Here is a 24543-nt window from a genome sequence, read left to right on the forward strand (position 1 = left end):
GCGGTTTGCTGTTGCTGTTGCTCCAAAGCAAGCGTTTCCCTGGCTAGCTAGGACGTGCTGCTTATTAGACCATCTGGTTGCAATCGAACCAGATCGCATATGGTCACAAATGTCCCGCAGGTGGCACGGTACGTAACGCTTTTTGGTCGGTTCGGGTCGCGAGATTCAAACGCGCGCGCTTGCCGGAATTATCGCCCCAGCACGGCAAGGGTGGCGGCATGGGCAGTACCTGTGCACATCGTGTGCATCGTTTCGCCAAGAGGAAGAAACCAACCTGCGACCGGAACGGAAACTTATCCAAGTGTCGAATTTATGGCACGAACGTTGTCGGTTGGGTGGTGCAATAGAACTCGAAGCACGAAGAAAACGCTCCAGCACACACTCCTCGCCATCGCCCAATTGCCCATTACGATCAATAATTCAATCAGGTACGCCGGCATACGCGTACGTTTGTTCACCTCCTCGCTGCTTAGGAGGGTTGCGCATCTAACCCCACCCCTACCCCTGTTGCATTGTAGCGTAAAACGGAAGGCAGGGTAATAACGGTCAGTCAACTATACGACTGTGCGGCCGAGAATCTCCCCCAAATATCCAAAAAGCACACACACACACACACACGTTCGGAGCACCCATCCATTCGTATCCGCAACTAGGATGTAGAGGGTGGGAGGGGGGATGACTTCAAAAACCGGCAAAACAGCCACCAGTAACTCTGCGCATGAATGCACCGGCAACCTTTAAGAACCTGCAACATCGCACTCCCTTCTGCAACCGTTCAACCGCTACCATGCTTGGCCGACCTCCTCAGCCTGCACGAAGAAAAGGGACAGGGAAGAAGAAAGTCTTGGTGAACTCCAAGAGCGAGAGTGAGACAGTAAGAGAGATGTACGAAGAGATGAAGAAAGTGCAACCGAAACTCACCCGTAATGGGGAGAAGATTGAACCGAGGGACGAAAAAACACATGTGCGCTTGCTCCCTTCCGGGCGTAATTCTTCCCCAAAAATTAACAAAAAAAAAAAGAAATCCCCCCCTTCGTTGAAGTATTTCTGCAGCAGCTGCAAACTGCATCTCGGATAGGTTGGTGACTTATCCGGAAGATTATAACGAACTCGACGTCCCCAACAACGACCACGCAATGGCGCACGCTTGGAGTAGGAATAACCTCACGCAGGGCAGGGTAGAGGTGCAGGCTCGACATCAAACGTTTATTTCCGATTAGTAACTACCAACTTCACTGCCCGAATGCATCAGGTGAAGTTCCTAGTTGCAATGTTTGCCCTGAACGTTCCAGGGCCCTCAGCAAAGCAGGCTATTCTTCCATCCGGATATACAGCATCCTGCGTCTAGTGAGGGTGGGCGGGGGTGCATTGACCTTCTCGGGTTTTAGACAATGAGAGGTTATTGAAAACATCTGTGCACCAGCACCAATGTCGCCATCGCAGGGTGGGGGACAAGGCAAGCGCGACAAACGTCGCCGAACGTCAAAAATCAAAACATTCGAAGAAAGAAGAAAGAAAGCACCAACACACACACACACATGCGCACAGAAAATGCATTCGTGTGTGCGATTCCGGGTGAAAGAATGTCGCGAAAAATCTGCCATCTCAATCTCATGCCTGTTGGGTCGTGTGAGTCAACGGCGACATTTCTAAGGAGGAACCAGAGGTTTCCTTCCTTCCTTGAGCTGCTGCCCTAATTTACCCTTTGATTTATTTAAAAAAAAAAACAAAAACCAAAACGTCTCTTAAAAACGCTCCTTTGCCCCCCTCTTAAGATATTACAAATTTGGTACCGCGATCATGGTAAGCCGGTTTAGCCTCTGCACGGTTGACCGTTTTTGGAGAAAAACGAAACACACCGACCAAGCAGGACAGACAACTTGAGTTTGGGTGCGATTTTGCCCCTCTCTCTCTCTCTCTCTCTCTCTCTCTCTCTCTCTCTCTCTCTCTCTCTATCTATCTATCTATCTGTCCAGCAAAATGAATTCGCCTTTCGATACTTCCATCTCCCTTGTTCACCCACACTGTACCCGTACGGAGCGCACTGACCATGGTCGCCATGTTTAGTTCTGCCTGCTTCGAAGAAATCCCGCAGCCCCAGCATCAAGGCTGGAACGGCACGTACGCACACACATACGCGCGCGCGTACACCACTCACCAACACACACACACAGGCACACCCGCGTCAAGTGCAGTGCAAAAACCCGCCACAGGGTGTAGCCCGGCGCAGCGAACGCGCCGCTCCCTCTGTGTGTGTGTGTGTTGTGTCGCGCTCGCCCTTGTGCACGCGTCGCGCGCATGTAGTGGTGCTGCCGGTCGCCGCTATGTATTGACAGGCCCGGCACGCGTCACCTACCATTTGCAGTTGTGCTTTCGTGCGATACAGTTCAACCTTTCCTGTGCCAGCCAGTCGGTGCGCTCTCCTGCCTGTAAAAGCAAATCGCGATTATCACTCGTCTGTCCCGGTGTGTTTGCTGCTCTCTAGCCAAAAAGAAAAGCCCCCTCATCTTCCAGTGTTGTGCGTGTTTGTTTGTGTGGCATTGTGTGTAGCCGTGTTTGATTCGCCGGTTTTGGCCCTTGTGTTTGCCCAAAAGCAGTCAGCGACGACGACGACTCATCAGTCAACTTTCAACCCAACTGCGATCGGTCATCGCCCAGCAAAGGAAGGTGTGTACAACCCGGGGTCCTTGTCCGCTCCGTTTCGTGGGCGGGGTGGGGGTTTCAATTGTCCTTTTTTTTTTGGGAAGCGCCGAGACCGGGAGGAGATGCCGTGTCCAAAGTGTCCCTAACAAAATCGCCCAGCCCAAAGTGTCATGCCCCTTTTTTTCTATTTTTTTTTATGGGCGCAGGTGTGTGCTGTGCTGGACGGCGTCGTCCATCTTTTTTTAACGGAAAAAAGCAACAAAAGAGCAAATCTAATGTTCTCCTTTTTTTACAATAACCTCTTTGTGTGTGAGTCACACAATGAAGCAGAAAATTGGATGAGGATTTTTGAAACCATTTTTATCCCCTACTTAATGTACGCTTATTAAGGCAAAGCCTTTTTCTATTTTCCAACAAACACCATCCCCGGTTGTGTGCTGGTTGTGTGGAAAAGACAAAGGGGGGGAAAAATGAGGAAAATTCAAACCATTGCACAAATTTTCCAATTCGCGAAAAAAGTTGCAAAAAAAACGGCCGGCAGCTCTCATCGTCGACTGCGGCCATCTTTAGTGTGTTTGTGTCTCGAACAGTTGTGTGTGTGTGTGCGTTTTTGTGTTATCCCTTTCTCGGCCCTTTTCTTCCTTTTTGTGCTTGCATGTGCACATGTGTCCTGTGTGTGTATCGCGATCCTTGGTGGAAAACATTTTGAAATTTTCTGCCCCTTTGTTTCTTGCCCAATATGAAATAAAACCTTCTTTTTCATTCTTCACATTCACACACACTCACATACACATATTGGTCGCTTGGTGTGTCCAGCCGGCATTTTCCAAAGCCGGCAGTTTTTTTCCGCTGAACAGGTCCGGCAGCCGGCTTTTTCCTAACACTCTCCCCCTACTCCCCATCCCTCCAGCTGCCCATCTTTGCGCTTCCGTCCCCGGGGGGTTATTCATGGAAATTCGCGCGCGTGCGTGTCCCTTCCATTGTGTGTGTGTGTGTGTGTGTGTGGGGGGGGGGGGGGGGCGCTCTGCCCAGTGCGCAGCTCAGTGGCGACATCTGGAAGAGTTTGCCGTTTGCGTGGAATTTTCAAAACCTTTCCACACATATATGACGTTTTTGACGCACGGCAACACATACACACACATACACACACGACAGAGAGTGAAAGAGAGAGAGAGCTCTGTTAAACGCCGCTGACAACGGTCGCATTCCCAATTGTGTTCTTTCGTCCAACTTTCTATTTTCCATGCTTTTCTGCGTTCTTCTCTCTCTCTCTCTCTCTCTCTCATTTTGTTACTCATCATTTCTTGCGTGGGTGTGTGTGTGTGTGTGTGTGGCTCTGTGTGGAGCTGTAGCGAGAAAAGCGAGACAGCGAGAGAAGAGCAGTCAGCCAATTGCCATTGGCTTCGGGGAAGGGCGAAATAAAATTGTCACGCAATTTGCCAATCTTCCGCTGCCTCTGGCGTGTTGGCAAGTGTTTCTACCGCCCCCCCCCCCCCGCTTTCACCCTCTCATTGTTTCTAGTGAAGATGATGAGCACGCTCGCGGCGGTGAGGGGGGGGGGGGGGAGTAGGTCTCAAAAGACAAGAAATTGATTTAATGTCGACGAATGTCGGCTGCTGCTGTTGCTTCTTTGTGGCATATGCCGTCCCAACTGTCTGGCTGTGTGTGTGTGTGTGTGTGTGTGTGTGTGTGTGTGTGTGTGTGTGTGTGTGTGTGTGTGTGTGTGTGTGTGCTGTATGCGTCCGGAAATGGGTGTCTGGAAACGGTTCTTTGTCCGTCGTCGCTTCGCCGTTTGTTTGCCAGAAGCAGCAGCAGCGAAAACCACCCGTGTGTATGCACATATGCACATTTGCTTGCAACACATGCTCTCCCCCCCCCCCCCCCCCCCCGCATCCATGACTCATGTACCAGTGTGCCCCATAACGAGGGAGGGAAGAAAAGAGAAAGAGAAAGAAAAGGGAGAGCGAGCGAGCGAGTGAAGCTCAAACGAGGATGAGTCACGAAAGAAGGGGAGAACGTCTGCAGTTTCTCTGCTGAATAATGAAAAAAAAAAGAAGAAATATTGAAATACCCATTAAAATACGACCAAAAACTGGTCTGCGTACAAGGGTTAAACCAATTACCCACTCACAAGCCTTATAGTTTCACTCCGCCACAAGGGCTAAAACGGACGAAGAAAACATGTTCAATTAATAATTATTATAATCATAAGAAGCAATGTTTTATTAATGTTAAAAATGCCCATTTAAAAGGGGTTCATGCTTCTTCATAACGTGCTCCTCCAGGACCTGCCCGGACTGTTCTTAAGCCGGTTGTTAAGCCCAAGCGAAATCCTAAAAACCAAAAAAAATCCTCTCCCTTCCCTTCGCTTACTTTCTCCCTCTTCATCGCACACACACACACACACTCGAAAAAGGGCACACCGTTTTATGGCACCCAACGGACAGAAGTTTCGTTTCATTTGCTTAACCCACGAGTCCCACATTGTGTAAACTTTCACTTTTTATTATTATTATTATTATTAATACTTTAACTTGCAAGCACACACGCTGAGGAGAGACACACACATACACACTCTTTTCTGGGTGTGCGCGCGTGCGTTTAGGTGTGTGTCTGTGTGCGAGAGAGAGAGAGACGGGGGATGAGAAGGAGAGGGCTCAACCGAAAACCTAATTAGTGGCAGCGCAGGCCGCTGAACACTGAAACTTATTTTTTCTTCCACCAAAAACTCTGGCAACCATGGAGGTGGGTGGGTGGGGGTGCCTGGCGCCCAAGCACAAATGTTCGCTCTTTTCGAGCACGTTGCATTCAGCCGTGCTTTCATTGCCCAGCTGCTTCCTGCTCCCATTTCCAACTCGATAATTGCTAAAAAAGCGTGTTTTAAATATATTCCCAAAATAAATTGTGCCCAGGTTAATTGGTGTATATGTAAAATGCATGTAAACACAATCGGAATGCTGATCCTGATCTACGGGGCTGGTTACAGGGTATTTTAGGGGTTCTCATAGTTGTGGGACTCATTTATTGATTTTTTCCTATTGGAAATGAACTCCATATGGGGGAAATTGGACTCTAAGGCACCCTTCATGGACAGGTTCGATGGAGATTCCTATTGGATTTGTCCAACAATAGTGCTAGAGAGTCCAATTCCCATTACAATGAGTTCATTTCATGTAAGAAAGAGTCAATAAAGTGTCCCACAGCTACGAAAACTCCTGGAAAACCCTGTAGTTTCACGGTAACGAGAAAGCTGAGTAATTGACGATTAACAACGGAAGTTACGGGAGCACCACTACACATTGCTCTCTATAATTCAAGTGGTGGAGAGTGGAGTGTGTTGTTACCTTCAACTTCAAAATGTGTGCCTCAGTATAGAAGGTTGAAATCGACGAGAAGGCACGGGGGAACCCTTTTATTTCCGTTTATTTTCCGCAGTGGTTTCTGTGATTTTATCGTCCCCCAAGGGGGGGGTTCGTCGTCTACTGCTGCTGCTGCTACTGCTTTGAGCTGGTTTCAAGACGTGACACAGGTTCGGTTGCAGAGACACTAATTTGATAAAGGCACACGGGAAGAGGCGCCTGAGAAAACATTCTTGCCAGAACGAACTGACTCGCCATGATCATACTGTTCGCTTCTTGTTGGCTTCCGGTTTGCGAAAAAGACTTGACGGGCGATGCGAAACTGCTATCGCCTCTCTTTTAGCGTCCCAACCGGCGGTGTAGCTTTAGCTAGAAGGAGTCGGTGTACAATATCGTTTTACAACTGTGGGAAATTGACAGGGGCGTGGTGCGCTGCGGTTGGAAAGTGTGATGAGTCACCGAAATTCGAAGCTGCAGCCCAGCCCCGCTCTCGTGCACACACACACACACACACCCATATCGGTGGCACATATCAGGGGCCACACAAAAATCAACAAACAATAAACCACCACCTTCTTCTCCTTCTTCCCCCTGCCAGCCCGATATTGGTGGGGTATTTTTTACTTTTCGGGTTCGTGGCCTGATTAATTTGTGGTTAGTGTTGCGCGTGGAGCGTATATGCATGCGCTGCCACATCACAAGCAAACACACACACACACACACACACACACACACACACACACACACACACACACACACACACACACACACACACACACACCACACACACTCACACATACAGGCAAATGTTTTAAGGGCGTTTCCTCAATGCCCTCGCCACCATTCCACTGGAAGAATGAATAAAGAAACAAAAAGTAGGGAAACCACCCAGTAAACAAACCTGCTCGTTCTTCCCATGTGCGAATGTGTGTGTGTGTGTGTGGCTCAGAGAGGGGGTTGGCAGAGGGTGACATTCCTCGCGAGCCACACCATCGGCACACACACACACACGCAGAAACGAGGATCGTGTGGAAGGGAGAGGGGTGTTAATCTGCCCTGAGTGATTTCCGTTATGTCCGCCGCCGGGGTGTGTGTGTTTGTAGAAGGTTTGCTGCACATTTCGATTCGCTCGATTACATTTTTTTTCTTCTTTTTTTGGGAGTGTGATAACAAGCCGCCCCCAGACCCTCCCTTCTGCTGCACCCTGTTCCTACTCTATTGGAGTGAAATGTGCATTTTTTTTTTAGCAAGAAATGCCCTTCTTTTGCGAGAGTGCGCCGCGGATGATATTTATTTCTAGTGAGTGGCCACTCCCCTCAACACACACACACGCATATCCGGTGCACTGTTGGGTACCGGAGCCTTCCGTACTCAATGCTCCGCTGCTTGGCGAGTGCTTTGTGGAGTGTTTTTGTTGCGATCGCGCATTGAAGTTTTCCGTTTTGGGTGCGCAACGAAGCAAACGACGAACCCTAAAAAAAATAAAATAAAACTACAGTTCTCAACGCCGATATCGTTTTCTGTATGTGGTGTTGAAATGTAAGAATACAAAAAAAAACGCTTCTGTTTAACGATTTTTACCCCGCTCTTCAATCAAAATTTGATTTATTACCTTTGCACACTCTTTACCCGATAAAGGGAGTGGTTTACTCACTGCAAACGTTTTTTTTTGCAGCGATTGTAAGCCCCATTATTGCATTAAAGAAAAAGAACGAAAAAAAAAAACAAACATCAAAACAAATCGAACGCAGCGGAAGTTACCCCGGCCTTCGCCCTCCTCTCCCATTGGCGGACACAAGGGAGTTCTGTGATAAGACCGAGCAGCGCAACAAATGCACTTTGCCTGTGTTGTGTTGTGTTGTGAAGCGGTTTTGTTTAATTTCTTATCGCTTTTTGCCGAGATATCTCTTTCGCTTTCGGTGCAGCAGTGCTAGCTTATTCCAGAACAGTACACACGTACGTGTACGTGCACAAGAACACACAATCAGTAACAAAAAAAAGGGAAAAAACGCATTCCTTTCGAGAAAGTATCGGCCAAGCGGTCATTGGAGGTTGTTGATTAAAAACATAAATTTAAAATTATATTGATTTTTTACATTTTTTTTTCTTCAGCCTTTTGGAGCACCCAGCGCGCGCCACACACACACACACACACTGATCGATCATGACACAGAGAAATCATTAAATATTCGCAATGTTCGGGTCGGTCGGTTGCAATTAAAAAACGAGCCCCGCACCATTAAAATCGACTTGATTATTGCCCCTGCAAAGGAAATCTACTTTTTGTTCGGTATTTTGTTTCCTTCTGCTTCTTGCGATCATCCCATGCAGCGCAGCAACATACACATACATACATACTCGAATACAAAAACCCACTCATTGACCGACCGTAAAATGCAGCAAACGAGGCAGGCGCGCGCGGGTTCTTCGCTGGCCAAAGAGCACAGGAAGAAGGCATTTTATGCTTACCTACCTACCACCCCACCTAAGTACTACTACTGCACACATCGAAAACTAGAAACTTATCGAGCTGGTACACACTTCATGAATTTTAACACAAAACTATAACAAGTGGATGAGGGGGGAAAAAAAGGAATTGGCCACGAACGCCGGAGCCGCCGAAGTGTGAAAGAGTAGAAGAGTATATGTGTGAATCGACGGGTTCTTCTTCTTCTTCTTCGTCGTCGTTTTTCCGCTTCCGCGTGGTGCCGGGAAGGAGGGAAAATCTGATACGAAGAAAATCCAAAATTATAGACGAGTTTTGCTTTTTGCACGTTCGTCGCTTGATTTCTTCGTTTGCTCTCCCGGGCCCAAAGCCTGCGGGCGCATAGAGAACACGCCGAATTCATTGACCCCTGGGCGAGTTCTAGTTGTTAGTTTTATTTTCCTTTTTTCGGCAGGTGTTGGTGCGTGTGTGTGTGTGTGTGTGTGTGTACAAGAGAGAGGGATCCATAAGCGTGTAAAATTTGCTTTTAACGAGATTCGCAATGTTTGTGTGCGCTGGCTTGCCTTCCCACAAATCGATCACACACGACACCACCACACCGCAAAAGGATCTCCATCCAAAAGCAACCTCCACGTGGTTCGGGACACATGAGCCACACCACGTGTGGAGCACGCAGCGCCAATAATTACAACAATGTATTATTAATAAGGCGCCGCCCTCGCCGCCACGGGTCGAATCGTCGCTGGACGGCACAAATAATTTCCACCGTTGGCGCTTTAAGCAGGCGCGCAGTAGTGGTGGCGTTCCGGTTGAGAAGCTGTGGTGCAGCCGGCTCGCTCAACCGACCCACGAAAAGCCCCGCGTGCCCGAGCGGGGAAGAACGCCGCACCGCACACCAGCTTTCGTTTTGGGGTCGCCCTTTGCCAAGCGCTTTTCTTTTAATTGCTCAAAAGGTTTGCTTGGTTCCTTTTTTTGTTGTTTTTTATACATCTTTGATTGATTCTCTTTTACCTTTTTTTGTGCAGCAGACACCACATCACAACCTCCCCTGTAGTAATAGCACGCAATGTCTTTGGCCACAGGCTTGTTCAACGAGCCCGCCGCCCCACGCGTCAAAATAAGTCTCTAAAATTGAGCCAGGCCAAGAGAAAAGAACCCACACACACACACACCTTGTGGAGTCGGGCGGGGGATTGAGAAGCGCAATGTGTTCGAAAGCGCGTACCAAGTGCTGCAGGGTTCGCGCATGCTGTGTGCTGGTGCTGTACCGGTCCATCAAGGGAGGGATGATTTCGACCTCTTTATCTTTTTTTTTTCAAATGGATCGTACAAAACAAGCATAGCATTAGACACACACACACACATATGCTACAGCAGCTCTCCACCACACAGGGCTCTCCAAGAAGGCTGGAGGCGCCCGAAAGCACCTCGAAAAGAGAAATGCAAAATAGCAATGCGCGCGCGCGCGCGCTTGATTGTAACGTGGAAGCAATCCCCGACACGCGTTGTGGCTGAAGGGAGGAGGCGAGGGTGAAGGGAGAGGTGGTTTTCTTTCTCTTGCGGCAGGCGGCCAACAGGAGGGCGAGGAGGAGGAGGAAAGAGATAAGTAGTAGCAAGCCAGCCGGGCGTGCACGCTGCTGCCGCTCGACCATCCAGTGTGAGGGGTCTTCAACCCTTCCTCCTTCCAGGCACTGTTCCGGTTCGATTGCTGCCCTCCTCTTCCTGCTTGCTTGCCCGTGCACCCGCCACCACCTCCCCCCCCCTTCCCCCCCTAGACCCTGAAGAATATTATTATTCGAACCCGGTGGAAGAGTTTTCGGGGTTCGTCACTTGTAGCGCACACGGAAGGGAACGTTCCGATATATTGCTCTCGCCTGCGGAGCAGCGAGCAAATCCAAGAAGTCGAACCGCGGGCGGATGATGATGCCTCATCATAAATTCCTTTTGATTTTTTCCCTTCTTCTTCTTCTTCTTCTTTTCCGGCTCTCTTAGCGCGTGTGTTTATTGCTATTATTTTGCCAATGTTTTATTACACCATCATGCTGTAAATGGTATGTGTGTGTGTGTGTCTGTGTGTGCTTTTTGCACGGTCTCTAGATGAAGCTTGTTTTTTTGCAGGCTCTGACAGGTGAAGTTTTGCCGACACACACACACTCCCAATCGAACGCGAAATCAAATTAAGAGAAAAAGAAAACGCGCAATCATTGCATCGCAGCAGGAGCAGCAAATCTCGCCTTGAATCATCTCGCAACCATAGGCGGTGTTGCGGAATGTTGTCTGATAATATCGTGTACTGCTGCTGCCTCTCTCCTGCCTGCCTGTAATTTTAGCGTGTTTGGGCGTAAATGGCGTTTTTTTTCTCTCCTTCGTCTATTTTATTTGCCCGTCAACGCCATAGTTGGAAGAGCTGTAGGGATGGGAGTATGCTATCTGGGTTTGGGCCTTGTGAGGGGGTTTGGATTAAGCAATCGCACACCGCCACTTGTTGAGTGTGGTACACACACACACACACACACGTGGGAATAAGTGGTTCCATCTCTGACGTCTATTTTATTTTTATTTTATTTTCTTCATTTTTAGGGTAAGATGATGGATCTCGTTCGGAATCATTAATTGCGCCCGATGTGCTTTGCTTTTCCGGGCGTTCTTTTTGCTTCTTTTTTTCTGTTTGCATACACTCAGCGAGGAAAGATTGCAGCATTTCGATAGCGCACATTCGATGGTAGCACATCAGCGTATGGTTGTGTTGCTTTGGATTCGAATTTTTCTCGCCGCCTGGTCTTAAAGACTGCAAAATCTCGGCACATGTTTTGTAGCGAGTCTCGAGTGCTGCCGCGGGTTCGTCGCCTGCGTGTGCCAGTTCGTCCCGATATGGTCAACACAGCGCTCGAAATGTGTGTTAACCTCGGCAAAACGAAAGCGCTGTGTGTTTGTGTGTGTGTGTGTCCAACCAGAGGAAAGACACCTTTTCCCCACCCGCTCAAAGGAATGGTTGGGGGCGGGGGGACGAGGGAGAGGAGGACTACCAACTGTACTTTAATGTATCGCAAAACGCGCGCGCCGGATCCGTTAATGTTGCGCCCCCATACAGTCGCCCAAATTGACGCGAAAATGCGAAGAGAAAGAATGGCGTCGAAGAAGGAGAGAAAAAAAAGCAAAAGGAAGAAAGAGAGGAGGCCAAGGAAACATGGCGCTCCGTGTGGACACCACCACCCGGGTCGGCAGATGGCCATATAAGGCATAAATCAAAAGGAAACGGTGTCGTCCACTGCCTTCTCGCTCTCTCTCTCTCTCTCTCTCTCTCTCTCTCTCTCTCTCTCTCTCTCTCTCTCTCTCTCTCTCTCCCTCTCGCCGCCCGCTTTCGATCCGATCCTTTTTTGTCGACCGTTGGCCGAGATTTACCACATTTGGGCAGGAAGGCAAGCAAGGCTTGGCTTTGCTGGTGGATGGTGGATGGTGGTGGCGGCGGCGGCGGCGGGTACGAATGCACAATCTGTATGTAATATGTACAGCAATCGTGGCCACATCGTCGTCGTCACCCCATTGCCATATTTGTGCGCATCAGGTTCAGGTTGGTTTGCTTTGGGGTCGTCGCGTCGTTGCTACGCGCGCGTGTTCCCAAGAGACGGGTGTGTGTGTGTTTGCCTTTTATCGATCTCTCGCGGCACTTTGCGGCGAGGCAGACGGGGGGGGGGGGGGGGGGGGGGATGGTTTTATGAAGGGTCTGTCTGTGGGGTGCCCTCGCTGCTATAGGGCCTGCTCGCGAGGGGCCACCGGACGATGAGAAGAGGAGGTGTATTTTAGACCTTGACCAACATACTCCCCGAGCACAACCACTGACCACCAGTTGATGATCCATTCGAACAATTCGAGCAACGAGAGAGGAGTCGGCTGGCTGGTGGTGGTTCTGAAACTGTTTTGTAGGTAATGAGGGACACAGTTCGGAATTTATTATTATGCCGGGACCGTTCAAAATCATAATTTATCTTCTCAGGGTTCGTCGTCTACTTCGGACGGTTGAGATTTTGAACGTCCGAGCCATCTTGACAGCCGAATTTAGGGTTTGTCGCTTTTGTCCGAGTCACTCTTGTCCACTGTTTTGGGTAAAAATGTCATTACAATTTAGGAGGCAGCAACAATTGTATTTTTTTTTTTTATGTAAAAGACCAAACAAATACTAATTTGCTTTTTATTTTCTTCTTTTGATCTTTTCAACAATCTAGCCCGCTAACGTAAACGTTTGTTAAAACCCACCAACACACTCACACTAAAAGCAACAATGGAAGCCGCCGGCCAGGAAAGCACCCCCGCTTCGTACCCGCGCGTCAAGCCCGACTTCAAGTCGGAGCTCGAGTCGTTCCGCACGGAGACGCTCGCCAAGGCGGACACGCAGGAGAAGAACTGTCTGCCGACCGCCGCCGACGTCCAGAGCGAGAAGGCCCAGCGCAGCGTGATCGAGGGCATTGAGGGCTTCGATGCGTCCCGTCTGAAGCACGCCGAGACGAAGGAGAAGAACCCACTGCCGGACGTGGAGGGTAGGTGTTTAAAGCCCGTTTGAGCCCCTTTAAGCGCCCCTAGAGAGCCTTTCCAGTCGTCCACACACCACGCGCATCCTTAAAATGCTTGTCACCTTTATCATCCACTGTGCGCCGCCAGAGTGTTTTGCTTCGTTTTTTTTTTGTGGTGTGCTTTTGCTGCGACGCAATTAAAAAACTGCACTGGTGCAAACACACCAACACGTCGCAGCGGAGAGACACGTTCGTCGCCCACAGACCGAGGCCGCCGCCGCCGCCATGTGCTGTCGTGGTCGTTGGTGAATCAATCAAGCGCGAGCCACGACACAAAGATATGCATATCGCCGTTGCCTGTCGTCTCCCGCTAAATGGTTTCGCTTGCCCTCACAACACAATGCTCAACACGACCCCGGCACAGAGACGCTTGACTGGAAACGGGAATAAAGAAGCGGAGCGGCAAGCACTGTTTTTTTTCCTCCGTTTCTATGCGTTGCCTTCCGCTCCGCGTGGCGGGCACGCATGGCAATCGAGCATGATTCGATTTTCCGCATACCTCACGCGCGCCTAGGATTTATCGTTTGCTTAGGAGCGAAGGAGGAGGAATGTTCTTTATACACGCTGCCTGGGTGCATCGATTTGTATGTACATTTTGCACATCTCGATTGGCGCACATCGTTGCCGTTTGTGTTTGTTTTGCTCTGGTGCAACCGTTGCTTTGATGCATTGTTTATTTTGCTAAAAAGTGTGCTCCTACGGGAAGTTCCTCTTTGTGGCGCTTGTCGGCAATTTGCAGTTGTTGAGCTCAATGTTGAGCAGTGGTGGGAGCTCGATTTCGATTCCGGAGCCAATTTCGGAGCGGATTTCGGAGTTGATTCCAAATCTGGCATCGATTCCGGAATCAGAATCGACTCTGGAATCAGAATCGGTTCTGGAATCAGAATCTACCCCGGTTTCAGAATCGGCTCCGGAATCGGAATCGACCGGGGAATCCCAATTTGCCCCGGTAATGGAATTAGCATTGACTCCAGAGTTGGAATTGGCTCCGGAAGGAAACCCAGTTCTTGAATTGAAATAAGAAGTTGCAGAACCGAAATCAGTCCGACAATATCCATAAGAATAGATAGTTTACAAGTAAATTTTGGTTGTTTTGCGGCGATCAATACTTGGCATCATTTGACCCAAACGCCTATTCCTATGGACATGCCGAAACCGACTCCGTTTCGAAGGCAATTTTGATTTTGGAGCCAATTCTGGTACCAATACCGGAGCCGATTCCGAAACCAATTCCGGAGTCGATTTCCGAACCAATTCCGGAGTCTATTACGAAATCGATTCCATACAACTTCGGAGCTGGCCGGAGCCGATTCCGATTCCTAAGCCGATTCTGGAACCGATTCTGGGCCCAATTCCGGAGCCGATTCCGAAATCGATTCCAGACAACTTCGGAGCTGGCCGGAGCCGATTTCGATTCCGAAGCCGATTCTGGAACCGATTTCGGAGCCGATTCTGGAACCAATTCCGGAGCCGATTCCGAAATCGATTCCAGACAACTTTGGGGCTGGCCGGAACCGATTCTGGAACCGATTCCGGAGCCGATTCTGGAACCGATTCCGGAGGCGACTGCAGAACCAATTTCGGAGTCAATTCTGGAGCCGATTCCGCAACCAATTCCGCAACCGATTCCGGAGCCGATTCCGGAACCAATTCCGGAGCTGATTCCCGAACTGATTCCGGAGCTGATTCTGGAACCAATTTCGAAGCCAATCCCGGAAACTGATTCCGGACCTACTATCCGAAATCGACTCCAGACAACTTCGGAGCTGGCCGGAATCGATTTCGACTAAATCTTCATTCTTCCCATCACTAATGTTGAGTTTAATGTTAATAAATCGCATACCTCAGGGTTTATGAGGGGGTGACCACTATCTTGATTTTGGTTGCAATTGATTAATTTGATTGATTTTAATCGAATGTTGCTTGGTGTGACACGAGACAATGGGAAAAGGTGTTTTTTTTTAATTTGTAGATCAGATTATTTTGAATATGAATAGCCAGGAGGCTTGCCAGTCATACAAAAAGCGAAGGATGTTTTTTGTGTTTTTTAACGCTTTTTTTAGAAAATTATACTTAAAAAACCTCTTATTATGATATAATCGCCTTCCTCTCGTGCTGCAGTTAATTGTTTGCCTTTTTTTCCTCTTATTTGCAGCCATCCAGGCCGAGAAGGGCGTGCAGCAGTTCATTGCTGGCATCGAGTCGTTCGATACCAAGAGCCTGAAGCACGCTGACACGGTCGAGAAGAATCTGCTGCCGACGGCCGAAACCATCGAGGCGGAGAAGCGCGCCTAAGCCACCACTCGCGTATATGTATATAGTGTGTCGTGCTCGCAGCGTCCAGGCCCGTGTTTGTGTGTGTGCTCTGCAACCGTTCAAACACACACACACAACGGTGGTGCTGATGGGCTCAGGGGGTGTATACAGGCAGGTGGGCACAGTTGCATGACAAGATGAGACTAAAAAAAGGAGGTTGTGTGGAGCACTGCAACGAGAAAAACAAGACCGACACTCGTCTGCCAGACAGGAGGCGCGCAATGCGGCTATGCGCAAAAGGATATGTGCGTCAGAACCAGAGGAGAGAAAAAAATACCATGACAACACACACTCACAAACGCTGTGCCACATCGTACCCGCTCATCGTACTACAACACCAAAGGCATTTGTGTTACATCGATCTCGTGCAGCGCGCCTCCTGTGCATTTTTCGCGATAGCGATGTGTGGCGCGAGTTCTCCTGCTTCCCCCCGACACCAGGTCTCATCCCGGTCGCTGTGCTCTGTTGTCTTGCCGCCCAGTATCTCCCTGTCCGTCGCTCATGATTTCTTCATCCATTCCTACTACACTACCACATCCGGCGCGAGGGGACGGCCGCGCGACGACCATCATCTACCAGACCTAACAACGCACGGAGGACATCAGTATTCGGATTGCGCGAGCGCGCGCTTCCTCAACACGTGACGGGCGTCGGCGAGAGCTGCTCTCTCAACCCGCGACGCCACGAACACGGTTGTGCAAACGGTCCAAGACACGACATCCTAGAGCTTAGAGCTACAAACAATCGGCAAAAAAAAAAACGTTCCTTGAAAAGATGATGATCGACGCAGAAATGATGCGATACCACACCCCGCACCCCGCGGCTCTCTACAGCTCTATTCGCTGCGAACGCGATTACCTCACGAACTTCTACCCCGGCGGGGCAGGGGTTTTTTTATATTGGATAGAAACTACAGGAGCGGTGTGGTGGTTTAAAAAGAAAAGAAACCAACACACACATACACCCACACGAGCGAATTCTATAGATCCTTTAGCGCGAACCCAACACCTTTTTGCAAAGTGCGGGGAAAAGATGAAGTCGCGTTGTGTGTCTCCTCCTAGCATTTATACATTAATTATTATCGATGGCAAAAAAGCATTTATACTGAAACGGAAAACGAACCAACACGTTATGCAAACACCAAATAAGGCGAATGCAGATTAGAAGTGCTGCAAAAGTAAACAAAAAAAAAAGGCGTGTTATAAAACAATAGCGAATGTAATAGGGGCAGCGGCCGCCCGCCAGTAGGAGTGTAGGAATGATTTTCTTTTTTTATCACCCAAAACACATTTCTTCCATCGATTAATTTTCCATTACCCAAGTTTACGATTGTCGGACGAGGATGTTGTGAGCACGACCACTATATATATATTTTTTTTAGATTTAATAATTACTATTATAACAGAGAGCAGGAAAGGAGGAAGAAAAGAGGGGTATCATGAAGATGCGAGAAGCGCCGATGCAAAAGCAAAAGCCGGCAGCGCCCCCCTCCCCCTCCCCTAGGGGACAGGAAAGGAATATGAAATGAGAGCTAAATATATATTACACGACGTTTCAACAGACGAAGCAAAAAATCCTCAAACGCATTTTTTATATACATTGAACAAAACAAAACAAAAAAAAACGGAAACAAGACTGTGTTTGCTACGCGCTGTCAAAAACGGAAGATACATATAGGAATGTGGGACCGGTCGGGAGAAGGAGGTGGGCGGTGTAGAAGCAAACCCCACTACTAAAATTTTGCGTCCTTTTGCGGTCCGAAAGAGAGAGAGAGAGAGAGAGAGCTAGCGTTTTGCAGCTCGCGGAGGAAGAAGGGAAGTTTTTTGTCTGTGTCCGTGCGTGTGTTGAAAATTTTCGAGTTGTTTGTTTTGGTTTTGTGTTTTTGGTTTTGAATTTTGACAAACCTCTCTAACCCACTACTCGCGATCGTGTAGTAGTTCTCTCTTCCCCCCCTGTGTGTGACACAGGCGGTGACATAGTAATACACACAAAATGCGTATGGTGAAACCAAAATAGCGTTAGTGTGGGCGCGCGTGCTGTGCAAGTGTAAATTGCTGCTTGCACGCTTCGACCAAGTAGTGGCTGCGCGCGCCACCGGCTCACAGAGCGTTTTCCAATTACCGATCAAACGATACTGCCTACCAATAGAGAGCTTTCAGCTTCCGGTTAAAAAAGCAAAGCAAAAAAAGAAAAGAAAAGTGTGATGAATGTGGGACGGGAATATTCTAACCACCTGTTTTTGTTTTTTACTTACATTTCGATTCGTGGCTAGCACGCAAAAAGAAGGAGGGAACATACCTTATCGTAAATGTGTTTAGGAAACCAAAACGAAACAAAAGACGGATTTTTAAAACACAAAGGAAAAAAAACAACTCACACCAAGCAAGAAGATTCTAATTGCATTAGCGCTCTCTCGTTCTCGAAAATCGAAATCTAATACGAAAAAAAAACTACATAGCGAAAAAAAAAAGGGTGGAAAGGAATTTTACAGGAAACAATTCACAACACGGTAGCGAAATAGGCTGTCGCCGCCGCTCTCCTCCACACCTGTTATAAAATCGCCCGCGCGGGTGATGGCGGATTTTGTGTTTTTGTTTTCTTCATTTATTACTAATCCCGCTGTTTGTAAGGCCAATTGACGTGCGTGGCAAGTGGTTAAAAAAATCGTATTAGCGAGCTGTGTAACGTGGTAAAAGGTAACTATTTTCTACCATTTTTGTTCTACACATTTTGAAAAAATGTAATCTACATAAGTGTGTAAGAGAGATAAAACATAGAGGGAAACAGTATAGCGAAGAGCACACCACAGCGATCGGTTCGTCAAACCACAATCAAAAGCTCCATCGGGAGTGAAGCTCTCTCTTCCGCTCGCATCTTCCATTACGACGGATATACCTATGTGTCAAAGGGGTTTTGCATTTATTTCACATGCTCTCTGTCTCTGTTTTCTGCATCGAGCGTGGAGACAGCGGCTCTGTATGTTACCAGTTCTTTTTTTTTATTATTAAACACGAAACGGAAGAAAAAATCGCATACAACGCGTCGGGAGAGGATCCTCCTTTAAAGTGATAATGGCTAAAAATGCCTGCGTGATGGAACTATGGGAGGGTGGGCGGAGAGGACGGGCGAGTAAGGAGAAAGTATTTTTGAAACCATTTTCCACATCACTATATATCCGGTCCAATTTTTTGTTTTTTGCCCATTCTACCCAAACAGTTGGGAGAGAGAGAGGGAACGCGTGTGAACTGTGACCGAAGATGCAATGTATTTTTGTTTAGTTTATTGTCGATTTTTGTTTTTTTTTTTAATATTTTATGTTAAGACATTTTTTCTTTGACTGTTTCGTAACTCGTGGAGGTGCTTTTGTGCTTCACACCAAATCTCATTTTTGCAGTATTTTTTAGTTTATTGAGTTGCATTTACTATTTCTGGTTTAATTTTGGTTTTTGGGCTTTGCGGCTGGTTCTAGTTGTTGTAAATCAGGACAGGACTTTAGATCAAACGCTCCCGCTCTCGCTCTCTTTCTCTCTCTCTATCACACACTTTTGTGTGTATTGTGAACGATATGCAGTATTTTGTTTTTCAGTATATGAGATTTTTCGGTAACAATTTGGTTTATTTTGTTTGTGTATCAGTGTATGTGATCTACACATGTGAACCAGAGCGGGAAGGAAAAAGCCGTAAACATACAGAGCGTGCTATAAAACAGCAGAGAATGAAGAAACACGCGCGCAGAAGAATTTCGGCAGGTCAATTTCTCCACCAGGCATTGAATTTACCATCAGTTTGTCTTTTATTTTTAAAATCTTCCAAACAGTTACGCCTATGATTTCCCCTCAAATAAACAACTCCTGTTTGAAAGCGGAAGGAGCGTGCAAGACACACACGCACACCGCGATGGAATGTTTCTTTATTGTAAATGCGTTTATATTTCGGTCCCCAGTAAAACTCCAACCAACAGCACACCCCCAACGTACCCGAGGATCTGTTCATGTTTGACTTGTATTTTTTTTTGTGTCTTCCCCATTGTGCGAAATCAAGTACTGCGAAAAGAAGAAGGGCGCCTTAATGTTTAGGCAATAGCAAAGGAGTAGGCTGCAACGCAACCCCCGCGCGAGGGAAAACGGTTCCCATTTTCGGCGGAAAAAGAAAGCGAAAAGTACACGCAAAAGCTCTGGCCCTTGAAACGAAGTGTATCTGTTTTTTAAACGCTGAGATTGAAGAACAAGAGAAAAAAAACACGACAAAATGAGAACGAGAAAGAGTAATAATGAGATGATGAGACGAGAAAATCAATCCTATTGCGAAGAAGGAGGAGGGGGTGTGTATGAATTTTTACCGCTACCGCTAACGCAACTATCAACTACTACATCTACTATGAAGAAATAAATATTCTATAAAATATACAAAACGTGAGCAAACACAACCACAAGCAAAACACAACGAAAACGAGCGCACAGTGTCGTCTTTTTTTTTTGTTTCTGTTGCAGCAACGCCTATTGAAGGAAATTGGTTTATCATTTTAATTGCCAGTTTGTGCACTGTGGATGCGGGTGAGACGGTGGTTCAGTGGGTAGAGCGAAGTCACCGTTTCCAGCAAGGATGGAACGGGCCCGATATCGAATCCTTGCTTTTCATGCTACTTCCAAGTGAAATTTTAGTTCGGATTATTGATGCTCTCGGATGCGTGTTAGAATCCTGGAATGCTCTCAACACAAGAACGAAGTTGTGTAAATTTCTTCCGTGAGTGTGTGCGTGTGTGTGGTGTCCAGTTTTTCGCACAAGGGGGTCACACGATCGGTCACCGATGCATGTAATTCAGTATCGATTCCGGATTTGTCGACAGGGAAAGGGATAATCATGAGCAAAATATCATCTCCCATCCATGTCCAGCTCATCCCCACACACACACAAGCCTCCATCTCACCTCTTCTCTTTCTTCCTCTTACTGACATAAATTTTCCCCAAATTCACGCATCTAACGGTCTTGCTTCTCGCCGCACCTTATTAATCAAATTCCCATATTCAAAACATCGTTACGCCCAAGATTAAATGATTTAGTTAATGTTTCGAGCAAAACAAAAAAGATCGACTCCCTATTTTTATCCCGCCACTGTGTGTGTGTGTGTGGCATTTGGCTACGGACAGTTCGGATTATACATGGCTTCACCGTTCGCTGCTCACCTTTCTTTACATGGTGTGCTCTCACATTAGCTACCCCTTTTCCAACGCCCCGTTTATTATTAACGATTGATATTAATAGATCGAGCGAGACAAAACCGGGGGTGGTAGAGTGGGCGAGGACGCGCAACAGGGCACAAAACGGTGTCCCAACTGTGCCTGTATGATGATACACATCCTTGCGTTTCGCTTCCAACACCACAAGCACGATGTGTGGCATCGGGTCACGGTACAGATATGGAGCGACACATAGACTTATATATATACACGCTCCGGGCACATAATTAAAAAGTCTCCTTTGAATCCCCACCCCCCCACCCGCCCCCTCCTCCCCAACATTCCCCTTTAGACCAATTTCATGCCGCCCCCGGGGGAGTGGTCGGCTTCAGCCAATTGAGTTTTCATGGTTAGAGCGCAGCCCCTACGGTGGTCCGAAAACAGTGTTGTTTGACCATGTAATCCAGCTAGATTGAAACCACTTACCCTTAACCAGCCTCTGGAGTCCCGCTCTTTCTCTCCGGCGAGCAGAGGTCTAGTGCAGAGATGTCAAACTCTGGTGGTCCTCGACCGCTTGGGCCATTTTTGCATTTTTGCATAATTTATTTTGCATTTTTGCTTCTCCCCCAGTACATGTCAGTGCATTTCGGACACCTGAAATAGGAAGCGAACTTCAACTTCGCAGATTTCTCCACTAATTGTCAGATCATCCATCGTCCTAAAGCAATCAACCAGAATACTTGGGTGACCAAAATATCAATTTTTTAAGAAAGAGTGATCCAAGAATAAACAAAATTGACACTTTTTTAGAATAAGGTTTTGGGAACGTATTTGGCCGCAACTACACGACGCGAGGTTTCCTCGGCCACGTCAACCTCCTAAAATAGTATAACAGTTCAGCTGTCATATCTGTGACGCCTGCAATCTCTTTCGCAATTCCGCAGAACCACAAGCATTTCTGCGTTTCATTGAATGACATTTCATTGCTATACTAGATTGACAACTAGGTGCCGCTTCTTCTGGTCGAATCTTTAGGCTTGGTTGAACATAGGCAGCACAAAGGCAACTAAATAGAATACAGGTGAGCTTAGGGCTCTGATTTTGGACTCCATAATGAATGGGAATTTCTTTGGAGATTGGTAGAAGTAACGGCTACTAGAGACTTCTATAACATCATTAAATGAAGCTTTAGGTCTCCGTCCAAAGTCACCCGGAGTCGTCCGGAGTTGTCCGGAGTCAATCGGACGAAATCAGAGTCGTCCGGAGTTATCCGGAGTCCATCAGAGTTGATCGGAGTCAACAGGAGCCATCCAGTGCAATGTACTTGTGATCAGACATTTCGTTGAGTTTTTTGTTTCTCTCTCACTTTGCGCGTGCACTTTGTATACAGGCCTTTGTTTTGAAGGTCGAGCTTAGACTACACCGACGACTCTGCACGGTTTCCGAACGACTCTGGACGACTCAGTATGACTCCGACGTGACTCCGACTTGTCATGACTCCCAATGACTCCGGAAGACTCCGACTTCAGTATGACTCCGAACGACTCAGTATGACTCCGACTTGACTCCAACTTGACTCCCAATGACTTCGGATGACTTCGATTTCAAACTGCTCCGAGCGACTCCGGACAACTCCGGACGACTCTGGATGAGTCCGATCGTTTTCAGACGACCCCGGACGACTTTGGAGGACTCCATCGATTCCAGTCGACTCCGAACGACTCCGGACGACTCAGTGTGACTCCGACGTGACTCCGACTTGACTTGACTCCCAATGACTCCGGATGACTCCGACTTCAGTATGACTCCGAACGACTCAGTATGACTCCGACTTGACTCCAACTTGACTGCCAATGACTCCGGATGACTTCGATTTCAAACTGCTCCGAGCGACTCTGGACAACTCCGGGCGACTCTGGATGAGTCCGATCGTTTTCAGACGACTCCGGACGACTTTGGAGCACTCCGATCGATTCCAGTCGACTCCGAACGACCCTGGACGACTCAGTATGACTCCGACGTGACTCCGACTTGTCATGACTCCCAATGACTCCAGATGACTCCGACTTCAATATGACTCCGAACGACTCAGTATGACTCCGACTTGACTCCAACTTGACTCCCAATGACTCCGGATGACTTCGATTTCAAACTGCTCCAAACGACTCCGGACAACTCCAGACGACTCTGGATGAGTCCAATCGTTTCCAGACGACTCCGGACGACTTTTGAGGACTCCGATCGATTCCACTCGACTCCGAACCACTCCGGACGACTCTGTATGACTCCGACGTGACTCCGACTTGTCATGACTCCCAATGACTCCGGATGACTCCGTCTTCAGTATGACTCCGAACGACTCAGTATGACTCCGACTTGACTCCAACTTGACTGCCAATGACTTCGGATGACTTCGATTTCAAACTGCTCCGAGCGACTCCGAACAACTCCAGACGACTCTGGATGAGTCCAATCGTTTCCAGCATGTACAGCATCAATAATAATACCAGGCTTAAAAATATTGATAATCAAAATGACAAACAATAATCGAATAATTTAAAAATATCAGAAGCCTATGGCACATTGAACATAATTTGCTCCAAACGTCCTTCAGTAATGTGTTGCTTAGATGAAATAAACTATATTTAACATTACAGTTGTTTGTTGTCGTAACGTAGCTGGAACTGAAAAAAACGGCTTTTGCATCATAAAAAATCATTTAAACAATTAGCTCGCAGGCAATGCGTTTGACATCGCTGGGCTAGTGAAAGTAATCGACTGTTGCACAACGTCCGGGCGCGCGCGAGGATGGTAAAAGCGTTGCCGCTTCCTGGAAGCAATCAGAAACGGCTTGCTGCTGTGGCGCGGTGTAGGCAGCGTCAAGCAAGCAGCTTACCTTGGAAGCTGGAGCCGACCCGCACCTGTTCTCGGGTGTTGGAGATTGGAGCTGTTTTGGGGGCGCGCGCGTTTTGGAGCTGGGATTGGGTTTTGATGAGATTGCACACTCCTCCTCCAACTCCCGCAACAAGAGCTCCAGGTGCGTGTATCGCTAGGGGGGCAGAGGACGGGGTACAATCAATTATAAGCTGGGACAGTCGTCGCCGCCCGTGTCTAGGGGGTCATCCGCGCTTCTCCGAGGAGCCTCCGAGGACCTCAATGTACGAAAGTTGGCGGGAGAGAGAGAGATAGAGAGACAGAGAGAGAGAGAGAGAGAGAGAGAGAGAGAGAGAGAGAGAGAGAGAGAGATAATAAGAATAGCAAACCGAATCTCACATCACCGACACACACACACACACACACACACACACTCGTGAGCTAGACATGGTCGAGGTCCACAATCCGTCAAACGCATACCGACCGCTACAAACGGCCTTGTTAACGGGGATACCCCTGTCCGACCAAAAACCATCCCACCCCCACCCCGAACCTCCCACAGCCACCCCACACCGTGTCTTCGTCGGTTTGTGTGTGTGTTTATGTTTTCCCGTGTGTTTGCCGTGGGTTCTATTTTCCAGTGCCGTGCCACCCTGCAAACCTCCCCCATTCAAAGTGAGTGGGGGGGGGGGGGGTGACGGGGGGAGGGGTTTGGGAGCATGTGGTTTTTTTTTGTTTAATTCTTTTTATCGGCTAGAGCAGGGGAAGCTCCACAATAGCAACGGAAAAGCGATGAAGAAGAAGAAGAAGAAGAAGAAGAAAAAAAAAAAAACACACACACACACACAAAGCAACCAGCTCTCCAACAAAACGCGGACCTGTGTGTTTGTGTGTGTGAGAGAGAGAAAGAGAGGTTTTTTTATTGCTCCCTTCTCTCCCAACCCCCCCCCCCTCTCCCTTCCTCCCTCACCCCCCCCCCCTCCCATCACCCTTTTGCGTTATGTTTGGAAGGTTTGTGGCCGCGGTCTGCGCAGACGCCGCGTTTCGGTCCGCTCCGGATGGGGTGGGGAAGGGAGGGGGGGGGGGAAGCGTGGGAGGGAAACGGGAGGCGGGTGGGTTTCGGTTTCGGTGCACACGGTGGCGGCCGAAGAAGCAACAA

General features: G+C 48.1%; 1 protein-coding gene across 1 annotated transcript; it reads left to right on the forward strand.

Moving 5' to 3' along the window:
- Positions 1 to 2342: 2342 nt before the first annotated feature.
- LOC121588419 (thymosin beta) lies at positions 2343 to 16534 on the forward strand. Its single transcript, XM_041906324.1, has 3 exons — positions 2343 to 2667; positions 12672 to 12983; positions 15172 to 16534. The coding sequence occupies exons 2-3, from the start codon at positions 12728 to 12730 to the stop codon at positions 15309 to 15311; spliced, it is 396 nt and encodes a 131-aa protein (XP_041762258.1). The 5' UTR covers positions 2343 to 2667; positions 12672 to 12727; the 3' UTR covers positions 15312 to 16534.
- Positions 16535 to 24543: the final 8009 nt, after the last annotated feature.

This window comes from Anopheles merus, chromosome X (assembly GCF_017562075.2).
Source record: "Anopheles merus strain MAF chromosome X, AmerM5.1, whole genome shotgun sequence".
NCBI lineage: Eukaryota > Metazoa > Arthropoda > Insecta > Diptera > Culicidae > Anopheles > Anopheles merus.